The 12,169-nt window shown below is 39.7% G+C and overlaps 1 protein-coding gene across 3 annotated transcripts in view; it reads right to left on the reverse strand.

The window, feature by feature from the left end:
• The window catches only part of dock8 (dedicator of cytokinesis 8), a 55,710-nt gene that overhangs the window by 15,746 nt on the left and 27,795 nt on the right, over positions 1–12,169 (reverse strand). For 2 of the 3 annotated variants that reach the window (XM_082556130.1, XM_082556132.1), the window contains exons 11-32: positions 11,998–12,160; positions 11,754–11,887; positions 11,365–11,449; positions 10,707–10,869; positions 9,797–9,914; positions 9,002–9,072; positions 8,700–8,844; positions 8,389–8,490; positions 8,173–8,268; positions 7,691–7,925; positions 7,187–7,351; positions 6,876–7,054; positions 6,427–6,519; positions 4,929–5,024; positions 4,273–4,422; positions 3,853–3,966; positions 3,610–3,765; positions 3,129–3,268; positions 2,760–2,923; positions 1,733–1,884; positions 322–504; positions 24–150 (exon numbers count right to left, since the gene is read on the reverse strand). In XM_082556130.1, the coding sequence (XP_082412256.1) occupies positions 24–150; positions 322–504; positions 1,733–1,884; positions 2,760–2,923; positions 3,129–3,268; positions 3,610–3,765; positions 3,853–3,966; positions 4,273–4,422; positions 4,929–5,024; positions 6,427–6,519; positions 6,876–7,054; positions 7,187–7,351; positions 7,691–7,925; positions 8,173–8,268; positions 8,389–8,490; positions 8,700–8,844; positions 9,002–9,072; positions 9,797–9,914; positions 10,707–10,869; positions 11,365–11,449; positions 11,754–11,887; positions 11,998–12,160 (3,031 nt within the window). The remainder of the gene's footprint in view (positions 1–23; positions 151–321; positions 505–1,732; positions 1,885–2,759; positions 2,924–3,128; positions 3,269–3,609; positions 3,766–3,852; positions 3,967–4,272; positions 4,423–4,928; positions 5,025–6,426; positions 6,520–6,875; positions 7,055–7,186; positions 7,352–7,690; positions 7,926–8,172; positions 8,269–8,388; positions 8,491–8,699; positions 8,845–9,001; positions 9,073–9,796; positions 9,915–10,706; positions 10,870–11,364; positions 11,450–11,753; positions 11,888–11,997; positions 12,161–12,169) is intronic. The other variant, XM_082556131.1, reaches the window with a different exon arrangement.

The raw sequence follows: 12,169 nt of genomic DNA on the forward strand, positions 1-12,169 counted from the left end.
TAAAGTGCCAAGAAACACATCACCTCCAACTCGTTTCATCATTTCCCCACGGGCTCCCATTCCTCTCAGCAGGGCCTCCTCCAACTGATGTTTGGCCTGCTGAGATTTCTGTAAGGCCTGGGTGCTCACTTTGTCACTGCTCTGCTTTCCCTACAAAACACACAATAAGCACGTAGTAACCAGGAAGAAAATACACAAGGATACATTGGTAACATGCACTGAGGAGTGTGAGAAAAAACACGTGTAGGGAAGGTATGCAAATACACAAACATCCAAAGTAGTGCATTAAATTAAATTATTAGAAAATAAGCAAAGACAGACCCTATACTCAAAGCAGGAGATACAGATGGTGAGGAGCTCCAGCAGTTTGTTGAGCTGTGAGGGAGGCATATCTATAGTCCAGCGCTGAATCAGGTTCCCATCGGCATTCTTCATCACCCACAGGAAGCACACCAAAAGGTGGCGACTGGTGTCTGCAGCCAGGGTGGCTATGGATTTACCTTGCTGGGAAGAAGAGAGGACAGAGACAGATATGTGTTGTATCCAATGGAGTGCAGCTCTCACTGAATGGAAATGTGTGCATCTGCTGCAGATTACACATTTAGAAACTGTGTCCTAGAAATAAATTAAACTGTCACACGCAAAACAAAATCTATGAAGCTGTTCTAAAACTACACTCTGCTTGCAATAACGTCATAGATCCAATTCATATTAAATTCATGTGACACAACTGCCAGTGCTCAACCTATTGAGTTATACAGTGTACTCTAACAAGTGCATACAATAAACTAACAGTACATCACTGACAAGCTTCTCTAAACCACAAATATGGTTTCTCACTAGCTTCAATGAAATATGGTTCTCTCCTCCATCTTAACAGGTGTTAAATCTATTGCAGATTCATTTACCTTCACTCGTGAGATGATGAATCGCTAGTATAGACGGCTACCGCTGCTTCATTTTCAGCAGCTTTGATAAATGTAGCCATTAACCTCCTAGTGCTCTAGGTGTCCCACCTAGAACCTTGTTTCCAGGTCTCTGTCTTTTGGGGTGTTTTTTTGGGTTTTTTAAGAGCAGGACTGCCCGGAGCTTACCAGAACCTACATCAAATATTACAGTTTAATCTAAAGCATCTCTTGTTTATCATAGGAAAATATTGTTCTCTCTATGAGTAAGATTCACTGGAAACATTGTTAGAAGGTGGACTGCCCAAAAATGAGGACCAAGTGCTCTGGGGGAGGTGTTTAGTTTTGTGGTGGATACCAGAACAATGGCTCACTCTTGTCAAAATCATATTTTCCACAACAGCACTTCTTGTAGCAACATACAAGGAACTGATTCATCTTTTGGAAAGAAACAGAAGGAAGATAAAAAGAATGGCAGCGTTCGGTTTTGGCGCCTGTGTTGTTGCTGTAGCTGTACTTGATGGATGTGTTTGTCAGGGAGGATGGCCCTGTTCACTTATGATGGCAATGCCTGCCCATAAACCATCTCCCGGAGACGTGTGTGTATGCGTGTGCGTGATTTTTCAGGATGAATGAAGTATGTGTGTGGCTCTGACAGCTAATCAATCTGCTTCTGTGCAGCTCACCTGTTAGGAATGGGAATATTCACAGATACAGTCGCTCACATGCGCACACACAAGCACGTCTGAACTTTTAAAAACAACAGGCAGCAGGCTATAATCTGTTACCGTCCTTTTATTAGGAAATTAAATACACATGGCCATTACCATAGATGCCATGGAAAGAAGAGCGTTCCGTCCCAGTGTGTTGAAGGGGTTCCCAGCAATTGCCATGGCAACAGACTGATTGATAGGTGGGACATTTTCAAGGTCATCATCAGGTCCGCCTGACTTGTTTTTCCCGCTGCGCGAGTCAGAAACTACGGAGACAAACAAGGGGCAATTATATTAAACTGGTGAAGAGAAGGACTGCAGCACACAGGATTACCTTACACCATTAAAAGTAACACAATTGTATCTCAATTAGAGATAAAATACATAAAACAGAAAAGTTACTTGTTACAACTATACAGAGTTGAGAAGGTGTTGGATGGTTATAAACGTAGATTTAGTAAATACGTTTCATATGAGTTATTGTCATAAATTAAAATCAATAAAAGCGTACATATTTATTTTCATGTAGCTTTCAGAAACACAGCAACAAGATAGTATGATGCAATTTTGGGAGTATTGGTGGGAAAGGTGACCTATCATATCCTCTTCATCACTACCATCAGGGCAGCGGTACAAAGATCTGTTAAACAAATCTAAGTGATGTTAAATGGTGTGAAATGGGTGTCACTTGTGTTTGTATTTGATTTTTGGTGACGTTACTGGCAATGTCTTTAATGGCCAACACTTGATGTCTTTTAAATGTGCTATATAAATAAAGGTGACTTGACTAGACTTAATGTCTCTAATTGTGATGTCTTTACTGTTGTAGTTATATTTGTCACCACAAGGCATGAATGGAATTTACAAAAAGGACAAATAAATATAAATATAAATGATTTTTTAATTATGAGCCAAAGGCCCTTCATTTGTTTCTGATAATTAACATTGAACAGAGTCTCAAATCAGCAGAAAGAGAGCTCAGTTTTCTTATCGTAATAAAGTATCATGGAGAACCTTTTCAATGAGCTTGTAGTCTGGAGCAAACCTGTGTGTGTGTGTGTGTGTGTGTGTGTGTGTGTGTGTGTGTGTGTGTGTGTGTGTGTGTGTGTGTGTGTGTGTGTGTGTGTGTGTACACACGTACCTGTGAAATCCAGGTAGTTGGTGGATTCTATAATAATCCCTACCAGGGGGAGGTAGAGAGCAGCCACCTTGGCCCTGACTTCAGGTTTGATACAGCGATGGTCAAGATCATGAGCACACAGCAGGCTGTAGATTGCATTGATGGACCTTCTCTGGACCTTTCCCCTGTGAACACGCATGCATACTGTTTCATTTGAATAATATCGCCAATGATTAGTACACAGCTTTCACATGTTTACAGAGGTCGATATTGATTTAATTGATATATTTTACAAAACAAATAAGACAGGAGCTTTTTAGTAAGAATGTAATTAGTCAAGTAAGAAAACAGGCAGTTTTGAGTAACGTGCAAGTAGCTGTACTTCCATACCCCTCTGACTCCATGTCTAGCGCTGCACTGAGCTCTGTCAGTAACAGACCCGTGAGGTAGTGTTGCTGCTTGAATTCAGGAGAAAGTTCAAACAGAGCCAAGATCCTCTGCTGCTCCTGGAAACTGCATGAGCCAGAACTCTGAAAACATAGATAAAATGAAGGAGTGGCAACAAGATTAGCGTAAAAATGTTTCTTAATGGAAAATAAAGCACTTTTTAAACAGAATTTTTCACTAAAAGAAAACTAACAAACAAAACAAAACTTAATCTTATCTCATCTAGTCAGTTAAATTACTCCCTAAACTCCCGTTCTGTGTTTGCATTTTTCCCAGTTATCTTCTCCTAGATGGCCAGTCCTTACTTTCCTTAACATTTTTGCAGCCACATTAATATTCCTGTATAAATAAACTCAACTTGGTAAAGCGGTAACCCGAGTGTCCAAATAATTCATGTAAAATTTGCACTGGCGAGTGGGCGAACCTGTGAGGAGATGGATGGACACGGTGAGGCGGGTGCGGAGGCAGGGCTGCTGAAGAAGAGGCTCAGGTTGAGATAGTGCTCATGACTGCACAGGATTCGCAGGAACTCTAGACGCATGCTGATCAGCGTCGGCATTGAAACACTCTTAGCCGACATCTAAAAGTGAAAGGGAGCATAAAAGTTTATTTTTCCAGAATCAGCATCTGGAGGGATATAATTATTAACATTAATCTGTTATTTTACCTGATTGCAATAGTTTTTCACTAGGTGGAATACAAATCCTCTGTCCATGAGCGACATCAGGTCATAAAGGAAAAAAGCCAGGCTGATGTTGACTTTCTCTGCTTGCTCTACCTCCTAAAACAACAGTCAACAAACAGCAATCAGGAAGCTGCACCAGATGGATCTTACTGAGTATCTAGCTGTGTAAGCTGTGCTCTCGATTCCACAGAGGCAAATATAATTAGCACTCCCAACTTCCTGTTGTTTGGAGGACATCGACAACATGTACAGTCAGGTTGAAATTGCCTCTCTCAACACAACCCAGGAGGACAGAAGGTACACGAATGCGCTCGGCTGCAGAGTTTGCAGATCGAAGTCAAATTGATTAGGCTCAGAAGCTCACGATTTATTTTCGTCGTCATCATTACTAACGTTTCTTACCTTTTGTTGTTTGACCAGGATGGTCCCAATCTCAGCTGTAACCACAGAGACAATTGTGGTGATGTCATCTTTAAATCGGTCAGAGAAGCGACTTCTGCGAGGAATATTGTACTTGTCCAGCTGGGACACATGCTGAGCCATGCTTTTCACCTGTTTAAACCATAACACACCCATTGATAATTGTTAAGAAAAGGTGAAAAACGCAATCTTTGATTTTTCTTTTTGTTAAAAAGGTGGCCTGATAGTTAAAGAGGGCAGTGTTTGATTATTTTATCATCAGCTTCTATTTTCAAATCAACAAGCCTATCAAGCCACGCAAAAATCCCTAATTTAATTAAAGTAGGCAATGAGGTTGAGGGCAGAAGCATAAATAAGCAAGACGAATTGAGTGAATGAGCATGAATGTCAGTGATGACACAGCTGAATTGCAAAACAGAAAATAAATTGTCAAGTGTTTTTTGTAATTTATTGCCTCGGGCGCTTTCGAACACCCTCTTAATATTCATACAATACTACCACTATCATTTATCTTTGGAGGTGTTTGGCCATGAGGTCACATTTGCTTGATATGACTCATTTTTATAACTCAGTCTATTTATCATTAACATCTGTGGATGCCTTCCCTCTTGCAGAGAGGTATAAAAATAAACACTGACCAGCAGCTCAAAGAAGAACCAAGCGTATTTGTAGGCATTTTCTCTGCAGACCCCGGTGCTGACAACCATTTGCAGGGCCAGCTCCTCATGAAATTGCTGCAAGAGAAAAAATACAAATGCTTTAATTCACGAGAACCCGTCTTACCCTGATAGCAGGTAGAGAATTTTTTTAAAGACTGCCTCATAATTGGAGTTCTAATAGATTATTATATTAACATATTGCTGTGAACTGGTTTTAATATGCTGGCTGCTTTGAATAGACACAAAAAAAAGCATAAACAGCTCCAATATCAGTGTCACTGGTGTCACACTGCCACCTTGTGGTCATAAGGGTGAACTGGAGGATGAAAGTATTTGTTTAGCTGTGTTACAGGATGTTTGAGATAGAAGTAATGTTGAAATAGAACACAGAAATCAAACACAGCTTTTATGGTATCGTTCCATGTACTGCTACAGAATTATTTTTCAGTCACTGCAGTGTCTCTAACGTATAATAGAGATGACTAACCAGAATTTCTACTTCAAAAACTAAAATAACAAGGCTTTTCATTTATTCTTAATTGAAAGCAATTCAGTTAGACATTAAAACCCATATATGTTTTAGCCTTTATTTACAGCTACATACAATGTTTTTAAAAAGTCATTATGTGTTGCCTTGCCCTTGTGTACTGTAACTGTCTTGATTGGAGACTTTAAGTAAGGCTCTGACAATGAATAGCAGTGAAACAAGCCTGCACTGATAAATTCTTCTGTACACAATAAGATCTGAATGACAGCTTTCAAATAAATCAAATAAATATATCAAAGAGCCTCAAAAATACTGATTAAATATCAGTTCATTTCATAAATTCACATATTCCATTTCCATCTCAAAAAGATAATTAGTAATGCCATCCAACCTCCTCACCACAGAGGGATATTGTTCAGGTTTCATGCCATTAACATGTAAATGTCTATAATGAGGTGTAAATGTTGCATTAGCTATGACACTACATACAGTCATGGTCACAGGTGCTCAACATTCAGTGGGCCCGTACAGTAAAAACTGTAATTTCCACAGTTAATCAAGTCATTTGAATGTAACTCCTACACCGTGTCTTGCTTACCCCCAATACATGAATTAAATTAGCCTGTTTCGGTCCAGCTAACCTTCTTCGAGTACAAAGGTAATGTCTGTTGACTTACACGAGTATACACACATGCACAGTCAGCATATTCAGTATATGTGATGGCATAAAAATGGTATTTAATCTTTTAAATGGGAAGACATGAATAACAGGGACGGATCACCTTTGATGAAAACAACAGATATCCATCAGTTTAGATAAAGTCAATGTTGATACAAATCATTAAAAGGAAATATGTTACCCAGTTCATACTCATTCCTTGCCGTTTTCTGTATCATTATTTTCCGTCTCTAATTCTTTTATAAAAATGTAATTGCATTGCTACATAATAAAACGGGTCCAAAAAAGTAAAGAAAGTAAGAACTTTGAACCTTTCTGTTGGATGGCCTGGTGTTTCCTGATGGGTTCTGATGGTTGTTTACGTCTACGTAGGTGGACATGCGGCTGCCTGGGTTGTTGTGGCCCTGGAGACAGTAACACACAAGTTCCATCACATTGGATGTGATGGATGCATTCATTAGAGTGGGTGTCTAGTGGCCTATTACAATAGCTAATGTACTGTGGGGATGAAGAGCAAATGGCTATTTTGTATGTATGAAGATGCATGCTGGCATATTTACATACTGTACTTTGTGTGTGTGTGTGCTCAATTAGGCAAATTCATACAGTACATTAGCCTAGTGCAACATGGACTTAGTAAAACCTTAAAGAGTATGTTAAAATAAAAAAAAGTGGACACAAGCTAAACTAACTTTTCTGTATTTTGCACCAGATCCAGGTTAAGACATGAGAAATCTCAGCTGATGAAGCTGGTCAGTACCTTGGCAGAGAGAATATTTTTGACCTCGTCATCTTCAGCGGAGTTATGTGGGCCTGGGATATCAGGGTTGCTGCTGCTTCTGATCCTGGACTGGAGAAGCATGCTGCCAACGGTGGCAGCCGTGGCCCGACCCATAGTGCTGTATCGGCTCTCTGCTGAAGGTACTGCGCCACCTGTACCTGATCACATGTTCATAGATACAAAAGGAAAAAAGAAACAAAGAAAATTCTTAATACTTGAAACACTCAGAGCAAATATGTTCACAGGAACGACAAAACAAAAGAAATGCATCCTTTTAAATGATGAAGCACCTGGATTCTGCATGTCTCGAGGGGGATCGGGCAGGCGAAACACCCAGTACAGGTAGGTTGCCAAGAGGCTGTTCCTACCCAGCTGGTCCCTGATCAGTTCCTGGCTGTTATGAAGGCTGTTGATGATGGACACCACTGACTCAAAGGCTATCTGTGCCAGATTGGCTGCAGAAAGGAAGCATGGATTTTAAAAAAAAACCAAGTAATTAAATGAGTACAGTGAATGAAAAATAAATCTGATTATTTACCTAATTTAGCTTCAAATCTGATGATTTATGGGATTTTTTTTTCTTTTGCAGTGTTGGTTAAATAAAAGTACAAATATAAAGTGGTAATCTGTTTTCTGGGGATATATCTTTCACAGTTTTTTCATGGTAGCTCAATAACTAAATTGAGAATATGTTGGGGGAAAAAAAAATCAACTGGAAAGACATTTTTAAATGTAGCACCACAATCACTGCTATACATCCATTATATACATGATACAATACAGAGTCCACTCACCGGTCTGGCCAGCAATGACCATGGGCTGCATGATGAGAGTGAAGAGTTTATCTAGCACTCGGTGGAGGGAGAGGACCAGAGCCTCTAGACTGGACGAGGACAGGGCTATGATGCTGAGCTTCAGCTCATGCTCCAGCTTGTTCTCTGGAATCTTCTCCTCCCTGATCCGCACAGGGAATGTTACTCCACCTTCCAGTGCATGGCAGAGGGTGAAGAAACGCTCCAGGTGGTTGTCCTGGTAGGGAGAAGGCAGGGTTTGTTAGAACGGGAAGCAGGGAGAGCAAAAGCAACAGAGGAGAGGAGACGGAGAAGGAAACAAATGTACTGCGACAGAGTCGGGACATGCTTCAGGGCGAATGCAACAACAACATGGACACTTGTGGTATGCATGTGTGTACTGATGTATACAGATAGACAGGGTGAGCCAAAAAGACATTCACTGTGTTGCTGTGTTCGTCTGGAGGCATCCAGCCTTCGCTCACCTGTGTGTGCACGGATGACACCGCCTGGATTTCAAGGTTGAAAAGTCCCTTGTGACCCTCCATCCACTTGACTGGAGGGACCTGAAGAGGAAGTTTCTACAAGACACAGGAAATATAAATATGACTTTTGTGCCTGTGTTTGTTACTCTACTTTCATAATAATAATAAATAATAATAAAAAATAGTTTTAATCTTTTAACAGGAGGATGTTTATACCTCAGGTGTGTGTAGAGAGTAGTTGACAGGGAGACGCTCCAAGATGATGGGCAGACAGTACTGACCAGTCTGCAGTCGATCAATATTCAATATGGGCAGCCACTGCATCAGAGGAAAAAAGACAAATTCAGCATGTCAGCCGAGCTTCAACGATTTAAAAACGCAGCAGTCAGACACACAAATGTCACAACATATTAATAGTAAAATGTCTGGCAACACTTTCCTTTGACAATGATGACAGCGATTTGCCAGCTGAAACACTAAACAGTCTTTTTCTTTGTTCTTAAGATTTGTGATGTGTAAAAGCTTACAGAGTATCCAATGAGCGTCTCACAGCTGCCGCTCTGGTTCTGTTTCTGCTGACAGCTGATGTGGAAGAACGTGAACAGCAAGTGATGCCTCTCCGTCAGACGTGCTGGAAGAGCAATCTTCACTTCCTCATAGAAGTCTGGAGACCTTACAGATGGGGAAATACGGAGTAACAAGAGGAGGCAACGGGAAGGAAACGAGAAAAACAAAAAGATAAATGAAGTCAAGGTACTCTGATTGTTCAAAATAGATAAAAAGACGCTAACACAGTCCAGTGTAACAAAACACAATAATGTGTCCTTACTTGTTATGGTAGGTAACAGGGGTATAGACTTCACTTAAAAATTCAGGGCCACTCGATTTCCCAAAAATGACCTGAATATAGAGACAGAAGAAGAAAAGAATAAAAAGGTACTTTTAATTTAACATGATAAATTTGAATCCTATGTGTAGACTGTGCTTGACTTGAATGTTCATCTGAACTACTGACCCAAACTGTCAGAGCTTGGGTCAGTAAATAGACAGTGACCAATATATCAGCCGATATTAGCCATCTGCTGAAATGGCAATATCGGCATTTATACAGGCTGACAGCAGTCAGACTGTACAATACCCCACACAGGATAAATACTGTTTAAAAACACATGTATATATTATTGTTACTCCTGCTGCACATTATGTACAAATAAAAATAAAAATCTTGGCATATTTAACTGTATATTGTAACCATCTGTGCAGAGTTTTAGCTTTTTTCTTGTACAATATTTATTTATCTATTTTTTTCTACTTTAAAAAACTAATATATCTCTAATTCAACCTTTCTTCCTGTCCCTTGTGCTGCTGGAACAAGTGAATTTCCCCCAGTGTGGGATTAAATAAAGTTTTATGACTATTGAGGTTGCATAGTTTATCCACCAGAGGGCATTTTGCAACTTCCCTGTTGACAAGCAGCTGGGAAATAATTTGTGAGAATAAAACAATTATTAAACTGCACTTTCATATTTTATTTTATTTTTAAAATCACCAAATATCAGTAAAAGTTAAGTTAAATCAGTTTTAGTGTAAAAATGAGTGACAGGTAATGAACAACAGCACTCACACACATAGCCGAGCCAGGATCCTCTCCACTCATAAACTGGATTTTGATGGTAATATTTCTTGCCGATGTCAACCTGTTGACAAAGTTGAGCCTCTGGGGGTAGACATAGAGCAGATTCCTGCACATGCAAAGGGAGAGAAACTGTGTCAGGAACACTGTTGGTTTAGAAAAAACAGTCAAATAAATAAATTATGCTACACTTTATGTAAACCAAAGCAGTTTGATTATTTCTCACTAGATGGCACTGTCTGTACAACAGCTGCAGGGCTGATGCGACAGTAATGTCAGAGAAATGTAAAGCCAACCAGTAATTATCTGTGTTCTTTTGTGGGTTTAATTCAACATTGTAATCTGTTGTGAAACCTGAAATACAGGAAAACACCAAAGATTCCACTGAACACTTGTTTAGAGAACACCAGCATGCAATTACCGAGACTTGTTCATGCATGTTTTTTTTTTTTAGATTGGAGTACTGAGAAGAATTAAATCCCCATTCTTGACTCTGTACTGTTAACTGACTGATGGTAATTTAGCAGGTGGCCTGGATGGAAATGCCTAAAAATATAAACTACACTAAAAAGGAGAACAATTTCTAATGTCAGCTCTTGAGTGATCTTGTTGAGCGAGAGTTCATGTTGCCTCTGGCCCTTTGTTCGAAATGTGCTGCCTATTTTAACAAAGAAACCTGTTTATATTCTTAGCAAGAATAACTTGTTGTTGGGCTTGTTCGCTTTTCATCCCTTGAAGGTGCAAGGCTTGCATAAGTAGTTTCCTTTTCTCTAAGAAAGCTAAAGTCACAAAAAAACATTTAGGACACAGAAACGCAAAGAATAAAATATCCCACAACCTCACATTTAAATGTTTAAGGAGCATGAGTTTATTTGCCAACATAGTGCATACTCCAGCCCACCTGTAGATGTTGTGAGGAACATAAACCTCACTGGAGGGGAACTCCAGCACCTCCTTAATGAGACGAGTGCTTTTCTCAGCCACAGGTTTAAGAGGGATAAGCTCAGTTGACAAACATGATGTTGGTGTATCGTTGACTGGAGACATGTCCAATTTTATGGTACCTAGAAGATGCAAAGGTCAAAGGTCAGTAACCTGCATATGCAATATCCAGAATAAAGCCTATGATATCATTTAATAATATATAAACTGGCACACTGCTTTTTTGTCAAGAGCTGGATGAGAAGTACCACTGGTTTCGGTGTCCTCTTCAGGAAGCAACCGCAAAGCTTAGTAACAAAATATACCGACTTGAAATTTAAAGCATGCTATGAACACACATTTTAGCTCTTTTAAAAAATTATTTGTAAAGTGTGACATCACTGTGCTGTGTTTTTGCAATTTCCTGTACCCAAACGCTCTATATGGATGAAAGTATCAGGCTACAGGTGCTGGTTTAACTGAGTTAAACAGGTGACCTATGTGATTTAAAACTATTGCAGAGGTCCAGGTCTCTCTCTATCCATCTTTCCATCGACAAATTTTATCAATTTTCTCTGCAGCAAAAAAGAAAAAGAAAACATTAACAATAAAAATATACTCATGTAATGAGTGATAACCTGGTATTGTCTTGATTCTCTTCTGTGGTTTCTTCATCTCAGTCAGGGACTTGAGCAAATCCTCATCGCTTAGACGATCTCCTTCCTAAAAAACACAGTGATTTTATTTATTTATTTATTTTAAATGAAAAACCCAGATGACAAGGACCAAATGAACCATTAGAGCAATAAAAAATATACAAACATTGGAATATGCATGTAATTTTTCACAGTAATAGCCCTACAGGTTTGAATAATAGAATCTGATGAAACACATAGGATTTTTATCAAAGTCCAAGATGTAAACACAAGCATGTCTGTCTGGGAAACTTTATCTTTATCTGGTATCTCACTGCATTTCAAGCATTTTCACAGATTTATCCATTTCTTTGCTTGGGCAGCAGACAAACCTGTTTGATGATGGTGGAGATAGTGATGGTGGCAGGCTTGAAGCCAGAAACGTTGCAAAACGGTTCATCGATGGTACTGTAACGTTCAGAGTTCCTCCTAGGGAGTCCTCTCCGGTCAATGCTGCTGGATTTTCCTGAGGAAAAAAAAATGTCAAGGGTCAAGTGTGATACTAAGCTTCAAGGACTCCTAGGAAATGCAGACAAATGCAAAGTGATCAGAAGGTAAGATGACGCTAGCACACACCTCCTTTTGTGTTCTCAGAGTCTGTGATGTCACGCTCCAATGTAGCAGAGCTGATCACTTCCATTATATTAACAGTTGCCCAGGCAAATGGCATGCGATAGCGACCCAGCCTCTGGCAGAAACTATCCGCCTGGTTCCGCAGCTTCTCAATTTTGTCCTTGTTCTGACCATA

Source organism: Aulonocara stuartgranti (genome assembly GCF_965226115.1).
Source record: "Aulonocara stuartgranti genome assembly, chromosome: 12".
Classification (NCBI taxonomy): domain Eukaryota; kingdom Metazoa; phylum Chordata; class Actinopteri; order Cichliformes; family Cichlidae; genus Aulonocara; species Aulonocara stuartgranti.